Genomic DNA, 21,184 nt, shown 5'->3' with positions numbered 1-21,184 from the left:
CAGAGAAGGGTATACTGGTATAGGAGTGTGGGCAGCCTCTAGACACTAGAAAAGGAAAGGAAATAGGATTCTCCCCGAGAGCCTCCAAAACCTTTATATTAGCCTCGTGAAACCTACTTCAGATTTCTGATCTCCCAAACTGTACAATAATAAATCTGTATTCTTCGAAACTGCCAAGTTGGTGGTAATTTGTTACTACAGCAGTAGGAAGTTATTACGTGTTCCCAGTGTAAAACTGGGACATCAATTTGAAGACAGAAAAACCAAAGAAATCCCCAAAGATTAAAAGAAAACAAGTGGAGGGGATGGCTATGTAGCATTTAGGTACAGCATAAACGCTACCCACGTTAACTACCCTGAGTTCTTCTGAAGGCAGGGCCTGTACTAAATGCACATTCTTCAGGATTCCCAACATGATGTGATGAATACCAGAAAAAGAAACTTTCTTGTTCTGTGGTGTTGGGCCCAGATTTTGATCCCTGTCATTTCTTCGGTCCCAAGAAACTGAGACAAGAAGGGTGTGTGTTGCGGTGGGGTTGGGGGCTGGGGTTCTGGAAACTTTTTTCCTTGAGTAAACAGCAACCACCAATAATGATGTTAGAAAGAGAGATCAAGAAACAAATACATTCTTGGTTTGTGGCTTTGATTCTTCCAGTGGCGCTTCTGAAAACCAACCCAAGTATCAAACATTCCAGTGGACCGTGCTTAAGAGAGAGATGGCTGTGTGTGTCCTTGAAAACTCCATCTATGGGCTGCTCCACTGAATCTCTCTCTCAGCCACTGAGGAGCCAAGTCCAACAGGGCAAAGACCCACCAAAAACACAGGGTGGCTGAGAGCACTTGTCTGTGAGGTCCTATGTAGCTTTTGTCTCTTTGTCTCGGACTCTTGCCCAATCTTAAGATTCTGGGTTTTCCACTAGACTCAGTTGCTGCTTTTTTGGTATTTCTATCAACTGGATTTACATCACTTAACCTTGGTCCCTCGTTTTTCTTTATTTTTATTTTATGGAGCAAGATAGTGTAATATAAAGTATGTAAAAGCTTAGACTGGAGCCAAACCATCTGATTTGAAATCCTGACTCCTATTTAACCTTGAGCTAAGTGACCTCAAGCAAATCACCTCACCACTCTGTACCCTGTCCCCATCTGTGTAATGGGGATAGTAAGAGTACCTACCTCATAGGGTTGCTTATGAGGATGACTTAATATTTACAAAGCATTTAGGAAAATGCTTAGAACACATTTGGTAAATATAATGAAAATTGTGATTTCAGCCTGTGAGGAATAGAATATTTCCAAGCATTGGGATGGAAACAGAGAATAAAGATTGAACCCTATGAACTATGAAATCCTGTCCAACCTTGACTTTTTGTGCTCCTGTGAGGATAATCAACACTTCATTTCCATACCGTTTCCACATCTGGAAACTTGCTCCTATGTGACAACAGCCAAATACTTAAAGGTTTAAGCCAAGAAGTTATGACAAAATATTTATTATTCGTACGGTAGATGTTAACTAGAGATTCTTTAATGAAAGTTTTACCTTTTTTAGACACGGGTTAGGGAAAAGATGGGTACCAAGAGCTAAAAAAAATAATATTAACCAATGTAGAAACAAGGAGTTGTTTGGCAGCCAAAAATGATCTTTTTTTTTTTTTTTTTTAATTTTTTTTTTTCAACGTTTTTTATTTATTTTTGGGACAGAGAGAGACAGAGCATGAACGGGGGAGGGGCAGAGAGAGAGGGAGACACAGAATGAGAAACAGGCTCCAGGCTCCAAGCCATCAGCCCAGAGCCCGACGCGGGGCTCGAACTCACAGACCGCGAGATCGTGACCTGGCTGAAGTCGGACGCTTAACCGACTGCGCCACCCAGGCGCCCCCCAAAAATGATCTTTAAGTTATCTGAAGAGGGAGATGTCAGGAATCCCCATGTCAAGTTTGAGCCCCACTAACTAGGGAAACTTTTAAAATCCCTTTCACCTCTCTGCCTGTTGTTCTTCCGTAAAATAATTGCAGCAGGTTTCTTTACATGTTGAATAAAAATCAAAGTAAAATAAAAATTCTTCAACTGAAGCAGCAACGAAATGGTTGATGGAACAGTTTATGTCTTAGAGAAGTTCTAGAACAAGACATGGATTGCTTTACGTTAGAATAAAAACATTGGGGTGCCTGGGTGGCTCAGTCGGTTGGGCGGCCGACTTCGGCTCAGGTCATGATCTCGCGGTCAGTGAGTTCAAGCCCCGCGTCGGGCTCTGTGCTGATGGCTCGGAGCCTGGAGCCTGTTTCCGATTCTGTGTCTCCCTCTCTCTGACCCTCCCCCATTCATGCTCTGTCTCTCTCTGTCTCAAAAATAAATAAATGTTAAAAAAAATTAAAAAAAAATAAGAATAAATACATTAAAAAATAATTTGGCAGCTTTTATCCAGGGATGGTTAGGAAGACAGCTAGACAGCTCAGAGGCTACTTCTTAGGCTAGTCTATCCCACCAGGACTGATGCTTTATACCCAACAGGTACACAGTAGATATTGAATGAATGGCAGTGCATGCTGGATGAAGCATGACTGAATGGCTATGCATTCTCTCATACCTGAACATTGGTACAATAATTTTGATGAATTTTTAGATCAAATAGCTGATACCATGTGTCAGTAAAGAATGCTAATATTACTCCCATTTTTATAAATGAGAGATTTAAGGAACTTGTCAAAAAATGACCTAGGAGGTGTGTTTTGGGGGCTTGAGGGACTTCTAACATATATCACACAGCACCACCTAGCAGACTAGATCAATGTCTCCATTGTGGGGTAGTGTGGCATCACTTTTGTCAGGTTACAATTTTAGCTAATTTAGCTTTTGTCAGGATACAATTTTAAGAGGCTATGAAATCATCTACTTTTTATGTGGAACTCTTGATTTGCTCTCCCTCTCCAACTTGTAAACAGTGGGGATCACCACAAGTCTCTCGGCTACAGGATCCCCTCTGGGTAAGGAACAGCATAGCACAACCTGCTCTAAGGCCATTGATCAAAGAATGATGAATGGGACATTAAGATGACCTCTAAGCCCTGTCTCTAGGAAGGCAGTGGGCACAAGGGGTGCCATATTAGACATTGTAGGGGTGGCCCATGTAGAACTCTCAGTGAAATTCACGTTTCAGCCTTCTACTTCTTATCCCACACACAGGGGGTTGGCCACGACTGCTCTGAGCATGAAGGTAGAGAGTAATCTATCATTTCCCCACACTTGGTAGTTACGGATTTGGGATCTATAGGAGGCAGGCCAACCTAAAATACTTTGTACAAAGTATATATTTTTTCCCCTGTCATTTATATCTGTGCAAAACACACACACACACACACACACACACACACACACACACACGCATTAGGTAGCCGTGGTATTTGGGAAGGGATTTAGTTTCCAACCTTCACACATTTTTCCCTGTGTAAGCAGTCACCCAAAACTTCATAGCTATTATCCATTGATCTCAAAGTTGGACACCTTTGTTTGGGAATAAAAAAGGATGATTCAAGGTCAAGATTTACAAGTTTTCCCAGATTTGATTTGTCAGCAAGTCTCTTAGGAGGTGACAAATGGCAGCCCGTGCTTGTTAGGAGTCCGTGCTCCACTTGGGCTGGTTCAATGTCTCTGCACAGAGACTCACAGGTATCTGGAAGCTTCAGTGCAAGTGTTCAGAGAGGAGGACAAAGCCTGACTCCCAGGTTGCCCAACTTCCCTCCATATGTTTGCATTCTCCTTTCTCCCCTCCAATCTGGTTGGAGGGATATTTCTTCTTTCCTTACCTGTGGGCCCTAGGCTAGATGAAGAGACGATTTCCTTTGAATGGTTCTATGGCAAAGCCTTATCTGCAAAGGTTTTCTGAACTGAATAAGATACAGTTCAAATGCAGAAATAAATATATCTGGCCCTCACCAGCCCATGACTCCCAAAAGTCACCCATTCTCTCCTCTTTTAACTTAGAACTTAGCCCCCACTGGGGTGGTGGATTGGATCTTCTCTACACTGACAAGAGGATCCAGGAGAGAAAGTGAAGGAGATGTGGCCCTGACTTCCTCAAGCTCTCAAAGTCCCACAAAGCTCAGCGTGTTTTCTTTTCAGTCCAGAGACAGGCCCTGGAGTCTGTTACGCCTGGGCACACACACTGGATGTTATGTGATGCCTGGGCAAGTTAGTTCATCTCCTTAAGCCTTAATTTTTTTCTACTTTAAAACGGAATGATAAAAATAGATAATAATCTATAATAATTACATATATAACATATATATTATATATATAATCTTTAAACCTAAAATTTAAATAAATTGGGTTTCAGGGTAACTAGTGTCATATTGGCATAAAGTACGTGCTCAAAGTTCTCCTTCCAACTTGTTTTCTGGTTCTTAATTTTAAGTCAGAAGATCCTTCTTCATTTAGTTCTAGGGAGTCAGGAGAGCCTTCCAAAGTAGAAACAGCCCAGAGCCCCTCCATTTAATGACAAATCTTGGGTGATCTAGGATTTCAGATAGGCATAGAGTTGTATCTATTCCTAGGAACATACATTTCTTACCAGCTTTGCAGAAAGAGCTACAAAGATGAAAAGAAATGATAATAATCCAAAATGGACTTTATAGTAATTAAAGAAGGCACACAAAGGCTACCAAATCCTGAAAGAATCCAGAGATCCACAGAAACAAGACAAACAGTCAACATTTCCATACCCTTCTTCTAATCCCCAAGCAAACTTGAAATATAGAATATAGACTGAGAAAGTCTTGGCCAAGAGTCTGAGGTGAAAGTCGGTCCTTCGGTTGTTTATTGCTTTATTATAGCAGAGAGAAATGACACCCATTGCTTGTATAGATTCTGTGACACCATATGCACACTGGTCAACAACCAACATCTGGGTAAGTCTTCCAACTCATCACATTAAAATAAGCTTTCGAACTTGGAGTGCCTTTCCTTTCCAAATGATCCCAACCTTGTAACTAAGAATCTTGTGTATTATCAAAAGGATGAGATTCTTCTGTCTACTGGACAGGGGAAGCCAAAGTGCTCCTTTTCCCAAAATCCACTTAATGATGTCTTGATTGAAAATCTACCAGAAGCACATCACTATCTTTATTTCCCTGTCAAAACAGAAAACCTGAGGAACAAGTGCTAAGAAGATAGCAGTATCCCTCGGAAGATGGTGAGAATCGCCTCTGCAGGGCCAATTTTGCAACCCCATTTTTGGAATCCAGGATTCAAGAGATTTATCCTAGTCATGAATGGATATTTCTCTGATCTTAAGGCATGAAGGCTGTCAAAACAAGGCTCTGAACAGTACCTTTCTGCTCATTAATGACATCAAAAGCGAAGGACAGAACAGGTCTTGGCTTTCTTGAATAGTGCTCAGTAGGACCGCAGTGGTTTGGCATAGATTGGCTCCAGGATATGATGAATGAGAACCAAAAAGAGGCCTCCAAGGAAGACAGCAGTGAGGAAAGCCAGCAGGACATAGCGGCCAATGAAAAAGGAATCCACAATCTGCAGAAAGAAACATCAAAAAGGAAATTACTATCACTTCAGCACCCTGGTTGTGCTCATCTGAAATCTTTGATGAATGGGCCCAGAGTCTGTTTGTATTTGTGACTTCCAGAAACATCCTGATCTGAGTCTCTTCTGTAAATGGTTGGGAAATAACTCCCTGAGCTGGAAATACAAGATAAAGAAAAGATTAATGAAGTACAGGGGGGAAAAAAAAGGCTCGATATAGGAGGTTTCATAAACACTCCAAATGATGAGCTCTTTTATGTTCTGAAATCAGTTATCTGAAGGAGTTCATGAGAAGCTTGCTTCCTTGGTCTTAGAAAGTCTCATTTTTGTTGTTAACTTTTTATTATGGAGAATTTTAAATATATATAAAAATATAACAGCATAATAAACCCCCCTGTATCCAAGATCGAAGCCCCCAACTCATCAACCTGCTGCTGTTTCAGGAGGGCTCATTTTCAAAATGGAAAGGTGATTCTTGAAAATTTTCATCAGAAGTGTCCTGAACCCTAACATTCATAACCCAGTACTCCAAGGGTTAGGTTAAATGGCCTTTTGCCTGAGACACTAAAATCCTTACAGGATAAATAACGTGCCCTAATCATACAGTTGGCTGTCTGGCAACCAGTCATACTTGAGGCCCCAAAGCTGTTGGTCTTTGCTGACAAAACCTACACTTCAGAGTTGGCTCTGCCCACTTGTCCACTGCCAGGGCTCTACTCTCCCCAGACCCAAATGGTGGTGCTTAAATTGGGACAGGAAAAAACAACTGAATTTATCGATCTAATGGAGAGGGAATATGAACCAAACGACAGGGTGATTTCACAGCTTCCCAAAGGGAATAGAATCGCAAATACTTGAAAGGCAATGGAGGTAGACAGGATAGTGACCCAAAAATGTCTACATCCTAATCTCCAGAAATGGTGAATATGTTAGATTACATGGCAAAGGAATTAAGGTTGCTGATTGGCTGACCTTAAAATAGGGAGATTAGCCTGAGTTATCCAATGCAGGTGGGCCCGGTCTAATCACATGGGTCCTTAAACATGGAAGAGCGAGGTGGAAGAGAAGGTCAAAGAAAGAGATGTCAAGATGGAAGTAGAGTCAGTGGGATGTTACCTTGCTGGTTCTAAAGATGGAGCCAGGGGGCCACTAGCCAAGGGTGGACTCTAGAAGCTAGGAAGGGCAAAGAGACAGATTCTTCCCCAGAACCTCCAGGAAGGAGTACAGCCCTGCCAACCCCTTGATTTTAGCGCAGTGAGGCTGCATTTGGACTTCTAACTTACAGAACTGTAAGACAGTACATCTGTGTTGCAAACCTAAGTTGCTGATTTGTTACAGCAGCAATAGGAAACTAATACAGTGGCAATACACAAAGTACCTGTCAAGTCCTAGCGCTGCTCTGATTGCTGAGATCCAAAGATACCAAGAAGAAAAGGGCCGCTCCAGAGATTACCCCAACAGCCAACTTACAACAAAGGTCAGTTTGATAAAACAGCTTTAACATAACTTTGACCTTGGCTCCAGTACTGAACAAGTCTCTTGCGGGCTACATGTTTGCTCGTTTGACACGTTTCACTTTTTAATTAGCCAATTAGCAGGCCTTGGGTGCAGAAGGCCCAGGTCATGTATTATTGATACAGTATTGAGCCAGGCTGCTGCAGGGGCCAGTTCTCAAAACCTGAAAATGAGAACACCAATTCTGCTGGCCACGCTGACGGACATATTTCGCTCAAACCTCATTCTTGTCTCCTGGGTCTGAAACTCCTATGACAGAGGATAGAGGGATTAAATTCGAAACAGTGTTTGCTCTGTGTCCTTCTTCGAATATCCACATCTGCAGCAATCCAGAAATATAGTTGCCTTCATCACTCTCTCCCTTTCAGACAGGGAAATGGAGGTGGGAGTCTATTCCTGGCTCCCACACGTGGTACTTACACTGACAGGGTGGTTTTCAAATGCTGATAAACACCTGAGGTGTATGGAAATAATTCCTTAAATTTGTGTGGTATTATGTTCCTTGGACTTTTCAGTGCAAATTGCCTCCCTTTTGCCGGGACTAGTCCTAGATAGAGTTAGAAATGTGTTCCAATTTTAGTTCAGAAGTTGTATAATTTTGTGTACTGTTGTCTGGTGTCAAATACTCACCCATGAACTCTCTGGGATGGCCCCCAATATTCTGTTGAGTCCCCAACAATGAAGGTTTTGCAGACAGACCTCAGCTTGAATCCTTGCTCTGCCTCTTCCCAAATATGTATGACCTTGGGCAAGTTACTTTAACCTCTTATAGCCTCAGTGTCCTTACCTATAAAATGGGGATAATAACAGCACCTACTTCATACTATTTAGGCTTGTCTTAAGGTTTAAGTGAGATCATGCAAACAACGTGTTTAGCAAACAACCTCACGCACAGTAACCCCTTAAACAATATCAGCTATTATTATTATTACCACTTTAAAAATGAAAATGGGGGGTTGGGAGGAGCTGCTAGAAGGTAGATGGGAGGTAGGAAGTCAGTGCCATTACCAAGATCTGAGGGTAAAGTCAGAGCCCCAGCCCAGAATGGACTAGAATAGGTGGGGTCTCCAGAGAAGGGCTATGAGAGAGAGGTTAACAAGCCCCCTAGAGAGGTGGGTGCTGGCGGATGGTGTTCCAGGAACTAGGGCCAGCTGATCTCCCAGACTACTGTCAGTACTGAATTCACCTGTCTCTACAATTACTGCTTTCCACAGAAATTCTCTTTCCCCACTGATCTCTACGGAAAGTACTCTCTTCACATCACAAGTGGAGAAAATCAAACACGGGGAGGGCAACCCCGAGGGCACTGCATACACTTTGGCCAGGATCTGACTTCCTGAGCCCAGACTACCAGGATGAGGATGCTTTCATTTCAGGGCCAGGCCCTGTTCCTGTTCCTAACTCAGGGCCTCCTCTCCAGCCCCACAGGATCAGGTGGCTTTTGGATACACTGCTTGTTCAACTTGATGCACAGTGGGGATGCACTCCAATCAGGCAAATAACTGCCCAGTGGTCTTGCACGTGGGAATCAGAGTGAGATTCCCAGTCTGGGTGGAAGGAGAGGGGAATTTAAAACTCCCTCTCGGCTTTCCCCACCTTTGTTTTAACTTTACACTTCTAACACATGTCGGCCAACCTGACATTGGGGAACACCTCAGGGCAGGATGGAGGTCTAGACTGAGAGAAGCAAGAGTTATAACTCAGGAGGGCAAAATAAAACCAATAGTTTTACCTTCATTTCGACCTCTGGGGCTGGGACTTCACTGGCTCGAGGGAAGACCAGCAGAACTGATGTGATGATCAGAGCACCGAGGAATACAAAAATGACAGAGAACCTGGGGTCAAAAGACAGAATGTCACAAGCACGCTTTACAGATTCCTCTCTAATCAGTGAGGTCTGGACTGGCTCTTCCTTGGAGCCAATATTCTAAGTTTCAGTCTATTAACAAGGCCTAGAGACCTGCTGTCCACACTGTCCAGCGAATTTAGAAATGGTCTCTCCTTCATCCCAAAGCCCTTCTTTCTAGACAGGTCCCCAGCTGGATTCATTCCTATTTATTCCCATAATTCCCAATTCCTAAGAATGGGAATTGGTAGTTTTAATTTTTGCCTCTGCAAAAAATGTCATAATCATGAAAAATCAAAGCAGCCCTCCCCTCTTCTCAATCTCTCAGTTTGTTTTCAGACTGGAATACTTTGGTAAATCACATAGTTCGCTGCTTCATACCGATACTGTCTGGCCAGAGCACAGCTCTATAGCGTTGTTAAAGTCAGTGTTCTGAGGCCAGTGCCCGAGAGAGAGCCAGCCCAAGCCCTTGGTGCTCCTGAAGTGTCCCTAGGCCCAGGTTAGAGCCTCAAGACTGGACTTGCATGTGCCCTAAGTCTGAACAATTAAGAAACACACACACACACACACACACACACACACACACACCCCGAGAAATTCACAGGCAGCAAAAGCAGATTTCCTTTTCATCTCTCGTGTCCCCCCATCTCCTCTACCGTGAAAACTAGAAAACACCACTTCCCTTCTCTCACCTCTGCTTCAAAGCATCAATAATACAGTCAGTGCTTATGACAACAGGTTAAAATACAATTCATTCAAACTGCCAGTAATTGCAAAAATGGTCTTCTGGATTCTAAATGTTTAATAAGCATCAGCGATTTCGCTTCTAATTGCTTTTACCTTGGACTCTCAGCTGGAGAGAAAGCCTTACCTCGCTACACCGGACGCTCTGGACAGCAGCACACACAGCAGCAGCACTAACACCCAGAGCAGGGCTAAGATGAACACGCCAGCCCCCACTCCGAGCACTGTGCCAGCCATCTGTGGGAGAAAGGAAGCATAAGCACTGCACCCCAGCTCAGCCCTGGGGCCTTCCCACCACCATAAAGTGTCTGCCCTCTGTGTGCAGGTACTGCCAGTCTTCCACACACTCCCTGCTTTTATAATGGTGTTCAGACAAAAACAAATACAAATACACATATAAACACAAATACAAATACAGAAAGTCCAAACTCATTATGATGAACTTCTGATGACTGGTGTGATAGGATGCATCAGTACGGATCTTTGGGAATGTCCAATCCCTCAACAGGAATTAGAAATTTAAAATCCCCAAACCTTTCTTTTCAGTGAGGACAGAGAGGTTGCTTTTTGCTCCGTGTGGGTCATTTCAAATTTGGTATGTGAGTTCTAGTTTGGCTTCCCCAACCCACAGCATCAAGCTGAACTCACTCTTGATATAAAATGCTAACAGAGGGCTGTGAAGGCACCAGGACTCAAGTCAAGCACTACGGAGCCAATGTGGAAGTTGAAGCCCTCAGGCCAAGTCTGTGGTGTGAACTTTGACTCCCCAGACAGTCACAAGACAGAAATGTCCCACTCTATGGTTGAGTTTTTATTCATAAAAGGAAGCAAACTCCTAAGTCCTTAAAGACAGCGATGATGAAGAAGAGAGGAGCCGCCACTATTTTGAGCATCCACAGTTTGCTAAGTACCTTACACACATATTTCATTTAATCATGGAAGCAGGCTTCTGAGGTAGATATTATTATACACGTTACAGAAGAGGTAACTGAGGTATAAGGTGAAGGGATATGTGTTTACAAACCAGTGGCTTACAACAAAACATTGTTCTGTCATAGTTCTGGAGGCCAGATGTCTGAAATCAAGGTGTCAGCCAGGCCCAGCTTTCTCCAAAGGTTCTAGGGGAGAATGCTTCCTGGCTCTTATAGCTTCTGGAGGTCCAGGCATTTCTTGGCTTGTGGCTGCATGGCTCCAGTCTCTGCTTCCGTCTTCCCATGGCCTTCTCCTGTGTGTCTCTGTCTCCTCCTCTTCTGTCCCTTATGAGGACACTTATGGTGGATTTAGAGTCCCCCTGAAGAATCTGGTTTGATCTCATCCTCAAGATCATCAATTATGTCTGTGCAGACCCTTCTTCCACATAAAGTCACATTCAGTTTCCAGGGATTAGGAGGTGGGCACAATCTTTTCAGGGGCCACCATTGGACCCACTCCACTGATTCTATAGCACCTCCCCCGATCTTCCCCTTCGGATCAGAGACAAATCTTAAGCAAATAAATTCCTCCTCAGTTGATGGTTTTCTTTACCCTGATGGTCTAAATACCACAAAAATTATGATCTATGAGAAGTTCTGTTATAAAGGCATTGGAAAGATCAGAAAGGAAGCCCTAAGCATGAACTGTCAAAAAACCAAACAAACACTTATTCAATCAACATCTATTATGTGCCTACCATGTAAAGCATTGTGTCACAGTCTGGGGATCATGAGGGTAAATAAGACATACCTTGTGACAGAAGCTGCAGGCCCCCTGGAGAACACCGCCATGTGAACAGCTCTCCACACCATAGTGTGATAGGAGACAAAGTACGGTGGGAACTGAGATAGTGAGGAGGGCTTTACCAGGGAGGTGACTTCACACAGACCCCTTTGGGGAAGAATCAGTGCGGCAAGATGACGGGTAGGAATGGGGTGGGCAGAGAGAGGAGTGGCAGCAGATGAGGCTGGGCTCCCACTTGCCTCTCTAACTGGGGCACACCCCCCCCCCCCCATTCGAGCACATGGTTTCATCTCAGTAATTCTAAACTGCCAGGTGTTCCCCACCTCTGGCTCCTTGTACTTGCTGTTTCCACTACCTGGAATTAGCCCCCGGCCCCAACAAGCCCTCTAGTATTTGCACTGCTGGCCTCTCCTCATCCTCCTGATTTCAGCTTTAAATGTAACTTCCTCAGAGAGGTCTCACGTGTCGGCTCTCGCTAAAGTAACCCCCAAACAACTGCTCTCCATCACTCCTTATTTCCTTCAGGGGACGTTTCACTAACTGTAGTTCTCATTTTTACTTATTGTTTACAGGCTGACTTTCTGTGTCTCCAGACAGTATGGTGAACTCCAGGAGGGCAGAGACATTATTTCTTGCTCACCACAGTATCCCCAGCTCTCACCACTGATGTTATGAGCAAGAAATATTTGTTGGATGAATAAATGAAGCAGTGCTAACAAGTCCACAGAAATCAAGTAAGGGGGTGATAGGATCATACTTAGCTTTAGAAAGATGACTGTAACTTCTGGTCGATATGCTGGACAGACCTAACAGGGAAAGTACCTCACACAACGGTGAACACATAGAAATGCTTAATAAAATAGAGCAAAAAGAATTCAATACACAGTGGAGCTCAGAAGCAATAAAGGAAAATCCTTAAGTGCTATAAATGAAAGTGTAATTCAAAGCCTGAGTGTAAGCAGGAGCTGAGCCCAAAGGTCTACAGGGTACCAAAACCAGCTGCAGACCTTTGCAGTGGTCCTCTCCTAGACAGATGAAGTCTTAGACCCATGATACAGAGAACTGAAAATGAGACAAGGCATCAACAGCATTATTGATAGTAGCCAAACTACAGAAAGGCCCAAGTGTCCACTGACTGATGAATGGATAAAGAAGATGTGTGTGTGTGTGTGTGTGTGTGTGTGTGTGTGTGTGTGTCTGTGATGGAATATTACTCAACCATCAAAAAGAATGAAATCTTGCCATTTGCAACAACATGGATGGAGCTACAGTGCATTATGCTAAGTGAAATAAGTCAGCCAGAGAAAGACAAATACCGTAAGATTTCATTCACATGTGGAATTTAAGAAACAAAACAGATGAACATATGGGGGGGGGGGAGAAAAAAGAGAAATAGACACAAATCATAAGAGACTCTTGATGATAGAGAACAAACTGAGTGTTGATGGAGGGAGGTGGGGGGGATGGGCAGATGGGTGATGGGTATGAAAAAGAGTACTTCTTATAATGAGCACTGGGTGTTGTATGTAAGTGATGAATCTCTGAATTCTACTACTGAAACCAATATTGCACTATATGTTAACTAACTAGAATTTATTTTTTTAATATTTACTTATTTTGAGAGAGAGAGACAGTGTACATGAGTGGGGGAGGGGCAGAGAGAGAGGAAGACAGAGAATCCCAAGCATGCTCCACACTGTTAGTGCAGAGCCTGATGCAGGACTCAAACTCATGAACCTTGAGATCATGACCTGAGCTGAAATCAAGAGTGGGACACTTAACCAACTGAGCCACCCAGGCGCCCCATTAACTAACTACAATTTAAATAAAAATTTGAAAAAATAAGAAAAGATCAAGGCCTAAAGCTAAGCCCTGAAAGGGCTCACCTCTCTTTGAAATAGGGACTAAAACATCTGCTGCTGACTTAGGTTGGAAGAAAGTTGGCCAAGGACCTCAGGCCATGGATGAAAAAAGAATAACCCAAGAGGAATCTGATTCCTAATCCCACACCACATGCAGGTGTGGGGTTCAAATCATACTACCAAAGTGCTATGGGAATCGCAAGTAGTAAGGTCAACATAAAACCAGTCCAAAAGTGAGAAACCCATAAGAGCCCGGCAGAGACAACTGAAACCTTTCCGTAGGGATGCTGCACAAGTCGGCATGCAAGGCTCCTGTGAGACTGGGTATAAAGTAAAGATGTTTTCGGACATACAAAGACTGAAATGGAGCTCACCTGTCATAGGTGTACTGAGCAAGCATGAAAATGAACCAAGAAAGAAGGCATGAGATGTAAGAAGTAATGGTGAGAAGGATACTGGGAAATATTGATGGTAAAGATTTCTGTAACGATAAGAAGGGCACACTTTTTGAAGAGTTAAAAACAAAAAACAACAGCAACATATTTATGGATATGTCTCCTCAGGCAAGGAAACCAAAGCAAAAAGAAAATATTGGGACAAAATAAAAAGCTTTCGTACAACAAAGGAAACTATCAACAAAACAAAAAGGCAACCTAGTGAATGGGAGAAGATATTTGCAAATGATACGTCCTATTAGGGGTTAATACCCAAAACATGTAAAGAACTATAACTCAACACCAAAAAACCCACTCTAATTAAAAACTGGGTAGGGGCGCCTGGGTGGCTCAGTCAGTTAAGCCTCTGACTCTTGATTTCTGCTCAGGTCATGGTCCCACGGTTCATGAGATTGAGCCCCATACTGGCCTCTGCACTGACAACAAGCCTGCTTGAGATTCTCCCTCTCCCTCTCTCTCTGCCCTTCCCATCTCATGCTCTTTCTCTCTCTCTCTCTCTCTCAAAATAAGTAAATAAAAACATTTTTAAGAAAGAAAAAAAATGAGTAGAGGACATGAAGAAACATTTTTCCAAAAAAGACCTACAGATGGCCAACAGACACATGAGAAGATGCTCAACATTACTCATCATCAGGGAAATACAAATCAAAACCACAATGAGATACGACATCACACTAACCAGAATGGCTGGGATTAAAAAGACAAGAGATAGTAAGTGTTGGTGAGGATGTGGATAAAAAGGAAGCCTCATACACTATTGGTGAAACAAATTGGTACAACTACTGTGGAAAATGGCACAGAGGTTCCTCAAAAAATCAAAAATAGATATATCATATGATCTGGGGCACCTGGGTGGCTCAATCGGTTGAGTGTCCAATGCTTGATCTCAGCTCAGGTCATGATCTCATGGTTCAGGAGATCGAGCCCCACCTTGGGCTCTGGCTGACACTGTGGAGCCTACTTAGGATTCTCTCTCCCCTGTTTGCCCCCTCCCCAGCTCATGCTCTCATGCTCTCTCTTTCCTCACCTCTCAAAATAAATAAACTCTAAAAAAGAAAGAAAGAAAGAAAGAAAGAAAGAAAGAAAGAAAGAAAGAAAGAAAGACCGTATGACTTAATATTTGGGTATGTACCCAAAAAAAATGGAAACACTAATTTGAAATGATACATGCACCCGTATGTTTATTGCAGCATTTATTTACAGTAGCCAAAATATGGAAGCAACCTAAGTGTCCATCAATAGATGAATGGATAAAGAAGATGTGACACACACACACACACACACACACACACACACACACACACACTGGAATATTACTCAGCCATAAAAAAGAATTAAATCTTGCCATTTGCAACAACATGGATGAAGCTAGAGAGGATTATGCTAAGTGAAATAAACTAGAGAAAGACAAATAACATATAATGTCACCATATGTGGAATTGAACAAACAAAACAAGTGAACAAACAAACAAAAAAACCAGACTCTTAAATACAGAGAACAAACTGGTGGTTGCCTTAGGGGAGGTAGGTGGAGGGTGGGTGAAATAGATGAAGGGAATTAAGAGCCCACAAATCATGAGATGAACTGAGTTGAAATCAAGAGTCAGATGCTTAACCAACTGAGCCATCCAGGTGCCCTTAGATTTTTTTTTTTTTTTTAAACCAGCTCTTTGCAAGGAAAGCAAAGGCTGCTAATAAACAGATTGAAAAAGCAAATACAAACAAAACAAAAACAAGGGGACAGGGGAAATGGGGTGATGTTGTTCAATGGATACAGAATTTCAGTTCTGTAAAATGAAAAAGTTCTAGAGATCTGTTGCACAACAACGTGAATATACTTAAGACTACTTAATTGAACGTTTAAAAATGGTTAAGATGGTAAATTTTATGTGTTTTTTAACCACAATTTAAAAAAATCTACTGAAACAATGAGTATCGAGCAAAATAGAATGGAAAGCTTTGAAAGGTATTAATAGCAATATTCACAAAGAGCATAGTGAATAGATACAACTCAGGACAAATGTGAATCTCAAACAAAGCCTCAAAATATATAAAGCCAAAATCACTGCAATAAATGGACAGACCCACAAATTTAGTGGAGATTTTAGTACCTCTCTCTCAGAAACTTAAAGTGGATATATGAACGGCCAATAAATGTGTGAAAAGGTGCTCAATTACATTAGTCATTAGGAACTTGCAAATGAAAACCAAATTGCAATCCCTCTAGATAGCCACCAGAATGGCTGGGGAGCTACAAACTTCCAGTATGAAATAAATAAGTCACAGTGATTCAATACGTTGTATACCTGAAACTAATATAACATTGTAGGCCAATTATACTTCAATAATAAAAACAAAAAAGGTAGCGCTAAAATATTTGTCAACAGTTATGTGGAGGATGAGAAAGGACAGTTCAAAATTAAATCATCTGTTATCTTTTTGTTCTGGAGGAGGCAACACCACCAAGTGTTGACAAAGACATGGAGAAATTAGAACCCTGATTCAAACAAACTAAATGTCACAACTTGGGAAATCTGACCAGTATCTGGATAGTCAATGGTATTAGGGAATAATTATTTATTTATTAAACTGTGGTGACATTGTGGTCGCATGGCTAAAAGATATATATCACCATCTTTTAGCCATGTGACCACATTTATATATATACATATACATACACACACACACATACACACATACATACATACACATAACACAGAGAACAGAAAATTGTGTCTGGGAACTTCATAATTATCCAGGGAGAGGAGGGGAGGGGAGGGTAACATGAAATAAGACTGGTCGTGAGGTAATTGTTGAAGCTGGATCATGAGTACACAACTGTTGGCTCTAATATTTTTTATACTTTTGAATGTATTTGAAACTTTTGTAATAGAAAGATATGTGTGTGTATAAGTAGGAATAAATCCAAAAAAAGGTGTGTATGGTTTTTACAGCAAAAATTGTTCAACTTTATTAAAAGGTATATATTTTTAAAGGCCCTAGGAGAGTAACAAAACAGACCTGAACAGAGAAATAACCTACCTTCCTGGACAGAATGGTTCAATATTAAAAGATCTCAATATCAGTTCAATGCAGTTCTAACCAAAATCTCAAAATAAATTTTTGTGGAACTCATGGAACTTGAAAACGGATCCTCAATTCATATGGAAGAGCAAAAGCCCAAGAATAGCGAAAACAATTTTGAGAACTAGGATGGAGACTTGCCTTTCTTGTTACCAACTGCCGCAAGACACATTATAAAACCAAGGTAATTAAAACAGTGTGATATGGCATAAAGACACATGGATCAGCGGAATAAAATAGAGAATCCAGAAACAGATCCGTGTATTTATGAGAACTTTGTACAGGACAGAGTCGGCTTGGCTTCAGCAGGTAAAGGATTTCATAGATGGTGTTGGGACAAATGATTATCCAATCAGAAAAGAGTAATACTCGACCTCTACCTTATATCCTATATGAGCCAATTTTAAATGGAAAGTAATTCATAATAAAGCAGCATATGCTTAAATATACAAATGTTCAGGCTGACTACACTAGAATACATAATGAAGTACAGCAGTCAGATGCTTGCACCTAAACTTAGAATCGCCACGAACGCAAAAGCTACAAATGCAGGCTCATGCAGGTGTGTTGTATGGCAACTCAAATACCACGAGCTGGGCTGCCTTCGGTTATGCGATCTTCTCAAGTGATGAACAACTCTTGTTAAAGTTCCAAAACACAAGTAAGTATAATTTCCCCTTGATTTACATTTGAGTTGCATTCCTGGAAATTTTACTATAGCAAGCTGTGCCAAAAAAAAAAAAAAAAAAAAAAAAAAAAAAAAATATATATATATATATATATATATATATATATATATATATATATATATATATATAATGTTTATATGAAAAATGGAGTTAGGCTCTAGGCTCAGATTATAAATGGCTACCCTGTGGGACACTCAAAAATTGTGCAGGATGCGGGACAGTTCTTCACTGCAGAACATCAAGCATCCCACCCTGCTCTGTAAACCCCAGTAATGCCGCCAAAATCACAATTATAACCAAGTATGCTCTCACAAATTCCAAAATGACCAACAGGGCAGTACCATCCCCTTGGAGAACCACTGTCCTAGAAAAACTCTTGCATTAAGAGACATGTACAGGGATGTTTATTGCAGCTTTTTTCATAATAGCAAAACATCTGAAAAAAACGTTAAGTGTCCACCAATAAGGGAATGGATACGATGTCACACTCATAAGAATGGATACAACATTATACTCATAAGAAACACTTAGAATAAATGAACTTTGCTATCTGTATTGATATGAACGTATCTCAAAAACAATGTTGAGGGGCACCAGGGTGGCTCAGTTGGTTGAACGTCCAACTGATCTTGGCTCAGGTCATGATCTCGTGGTTCGTGGGTTCAAGCCCCATGTTGGGCTCTGTGCTGATGGTGCGGAGCCTGCTTGGTATTCTCTGTATCCCTCTCTGCCCCTTCCCCACTCACAATCTCTCTCCCTCTCTCTCTCTCAAAAATAAGTAAGCATTAAAAAAATTCTTTTTAAATGTTGAGTAATAAAAGCAAATTACAAAATGAAGCCCACAGTATGACACTACTTGTATTTTTAAAATTAAAAAAAGCAATTTATATCATTTATAATGTACAGATATACCACAGAAATACAAATACATAGGCATGAATGATGTACAACAATTTCAAAAGAATGTTTGCCTCTGGGAGGGAAGAAGGGAGGAAGGTAAATGGGGCCAGAAAAGAGAACAAAAGGGATCTGAGGATTAAATCTGGGATGTTTTATTTATTTAAAAGAAAAAACTGAAGCCGAGGTGCCCAAATGTTAATGTTTGTTAATCCAGTTAATAGGGCATAGGTATTCATTATACTACCCAGTGTGATTGTCTGTTTATGAAATTTTTGAGATAATTCTTAATTTTTAACCAGGTAGCTGGTGGCTCAGTGCATATGAATCGAACTCAGAGACCAGAGATTAGTGACCAATAGGGGACTCTCTGGGTAAGGGATGATGAGGGTCTGGACTCCTGCCTTACCTGTGAAAATGGAAAGGGGTTGAGAGAAAAGGTGTTAGAGAAGACTCAGGTTTCCCACTTGGTTGACTGAGCTGACTTGTACTATCCTAACAAGGTAACTAGTTAAGTTTAATTGCTGCTGTTTTGGATATTGCACAAATAACCTGTAAAACTTGGACCAACTCTAACACCTAGAATACAGGGCAAGTGGTAGCCGAAGCTGGTTCTATTAGAAACATTGTGCTTCGATCCCCCATGGAAGCTTAAATGTTCATGAGACATTGGGGTCCATATAGGACATGGCTTTAAAGTAAGAAGATAAATATCCCCAAGTTCTTATAGGAATGAGGTTCATCACAGGGTGCCTGGGTGGCTTGGTCGGTTAAGCATCTGACTTCGGCTCAGGTCATGATCTCTGGGTTCGCAGGTTCTAGCCCTGGTTTGGGCTCTGTGCTAATGGCAGTCTGGAGCCTGCTTGGGATTCTGTGTCTCCTTCTCTCTCTGCCCTTCCCCCACTCACACTGTCTCTCTTACTCTCTCAAAAATAAAGATTAAAAAAAAATTTTTTTAAATAAGAATGAGGTTCATCACTTTATAACCAATCTATACATTTTCGCACTAAGCTTGGAAAGGAAAGGCTGGATATAGCATATAGAGTGCTGTTATGGGAAAGGAGTGAACATCTAGTCATTTTATACTGTTAAATTCAGCGTGGAAATAATGCTTGTAATAAAATATGTATTATAAATATGCAAAATGATTAAAACCATGGTGTTTTTGATTAATGTCCAGGACTTTTTCAAACCTGGAGAATGGATGGTTTAGCCAACCTGGTTTCCAAAGTCCATTTACCTAAGTCTATGGCATTTAAAGCAGGTAGACTAGAATCAGAATAAAATAATGTCTCTATTTGAACACGCTGTTTAGTAGCTGACCAGCAGAACAGTTATGAGGCCAATTTCCCCCTCTGTGCTCATGCTGTGAGGTCCTTCTTTGGAAAGAGATTGCCCAAAACTTTTAGAGGTACATAGAGTGCAGTCCTCATTCATTTACCATTGGTTCTTCATACCGTTTCATGCAGCTCTCAGAGAAAACAGAGGTATACGTTAAGGTGCCTGACCCCTGCATGTACAGCCTTATAGATTAAAAATACACTGTTCACCACCGCTGTCAATCATGTGTGAGAATAATAATGGCCATTACAAGATGACTTACAGTTCAACACAAATGTGGATTCCATAGAGGGTAACTTGGCCCTAGTGCTGCTGGTGGTGGGAGATAGGTAGTTCACCCATTCCTGGACTGTCACTGGCTCAAGCCCTTGAAGGCAGAAAACAGGGATTACAGGGGTGAATGGCCCTTCTTCGAGGAATCCTTTTCCCTTTCCTTTATAGCCTTCCAAACCTTCAACTATAATGCGGGGGGGGCGGGTATCATTTATTTTTCTACATTAAACATTCCACTACGGCTTTAATTTTAATATATTAGGATAATGCTCTCACCTTTGTAATTAAGTAGAATGCAAGTCTGGGAAAAATCAATCGTGGAGCTACCTAAATGCCATCCATATGACATCATCTCAACGCACTGAGAGAAAAAGGGGATCGATGGATCCAGATCTCGTCCTCCCACCTCCTTTCCTGGGTGGTGTTTGGACTTGAAGGTACCATAGCGACTATTAGCTGCATCACCATGGGCTCTCCGGACAGCAGCACCCCAGTGCTGGAGCGTCAATACCCCCGGAACCAGGGCTCTAGCGTCTCTCCCCAGCCCTGTAGCTGGTTCAAACGCGCGCAGGAAAACCTCGCCCCCAGGTCTCATTTGAAGAATGTTCGCCCAGCTACCTCCCAGACTGGAAAGATGAAGGTCTCGATCACAAGGTATTGGAATCAGGCACTGACATTTCACTTTCTTAGGAGCATGAAAATTAAACCATTCCTTCTTTCTTAATTAATTTCCCAATTAAGTATTTATTAGCCACCGGGCCTTGGGTCCAGATCTACGCTAAGGGTAAGGGTGCTCTGAGAGTCCACGCACAGCCACCCACCCACGCTTTCTTCCATACTCCTGAGCCCCAGCCTCCGCCATTCTCCCTTCTCAGCCGCCCCCACTTTTCCCACCTCCCCCTCACCTGGCTCTCCTTCTCCCAGGTCCCCTACTCACACCTCACTGTCCGGCCAGTTCCAGCCCACAGGGGCTTTGATCTACTTACGACGAATCACAAGTGGGTTTTCATCCAGGCGATTCCAGATCCGCTAATCAGCGCCACTCTTTCAACGCCCAGTTTCCTTCTTATTTGCTTACGTCCACAGGGCCTTCAGGCAACGCGGAGCGGGGTGGGTGGGCACGTCGCTCTTCTTTACGCCCTCCGATTGGTCGGTGCTTTTGGTCGAGGCTCAAGTTAGATTGGGTCGAGGCAGTCCTGACTCCGCCCCCGTCCCATCCCGTTG

The 21,184-nt window shown here is 42.1% G+C and overlaps 1 protein-coding gene across 7 annotated transcripts; it reads right to left on the bottom strand.

Moving 5' to 3' along the window:
• Positions 1–4,793: 4,793 nt before the first annotated feature.
• On the bottom strand, positions 4,794–21,123 carry TMEM218 (transmembrane protein 218). Of its 7 annotated transcripts, none has more exons than XM_060605145.2 (5): positions 20,947–21,123; positions 19,950–20,054; positions 9,771–9,880; positions 8,786–8,888; positions 4,794–5,529 (listed from the first exon to the last, which is right to left on the bottom strand). In XM_060605145.2, the coding sequence occupies exons 3-5, from the start codon at positions 9,878–9,880 to the stop codon at positions 5,395–5,397; spliced, it is 348 nt and encodes a 115-aa protein (XP_060461128.1). In that variant the 5' UTR covers positions 19,950–20,054; positions 20,947–21,123; the 3' UTR covers positions 4,794–5,394. The 7 variants fall into 7 exon arrangements, with proteins under 7 accessions (XP_060461128.1, XP_060461126.1, XP_060461129.1 ...); XM_060605143.1 differs by lacking the exon at positions 20,947–21,123 and adding an exon at positions 20,866–20,936; XM_060605146.2 differs by lacking the exon at positions 20,947–21,123 and adding an exon at positions 20,898–20,921.
• Between the last annotated feature and the right edge of the window lie 61 nt (positions 21,124–21,184).

This window comes from Panthera onca, chromosome D1, assembly GCF_046562875.1.
Source record: "Panthera onca isolate mPanOnc1 chromosome D1, mPanOnc1 haplotype 2, whole genome shotgun sequence".
Taxonomy (NCBI): domain Eukaryota; kingdom Metazoa; phylum Chordata; class Mammalia; order Carnivora; family Felidae; genus Panthera; species Panthera onca.
This window is presented reverse-complemented; position numbering and strand designations above follow the sequence as displayed.

Coding starts and splice junctions, on each gene's coding strand:
- TMEM218 (XM_060605145.2), bottom strand. CDS start 9,880: ATGGCTGGCACAGTGCTCGGAGTGGGGGCTGGCGTGTTCATCTTAGCC. Junction 8,889..9,770: donor AGAGCGTCCGGTGTAGCGAG/GTAAGGCTTTCT, acceptor TTTTGACCCCAG/GTTCTCTGTCATTTTTGTAT. Junction 5,530..8,785: donor CCCCAGAGGTCGAAATGAAG/GTAAAACTATTG, acceptor TTCTTTCTGCAG/ATTGTGGATTCCTTTTTCAT.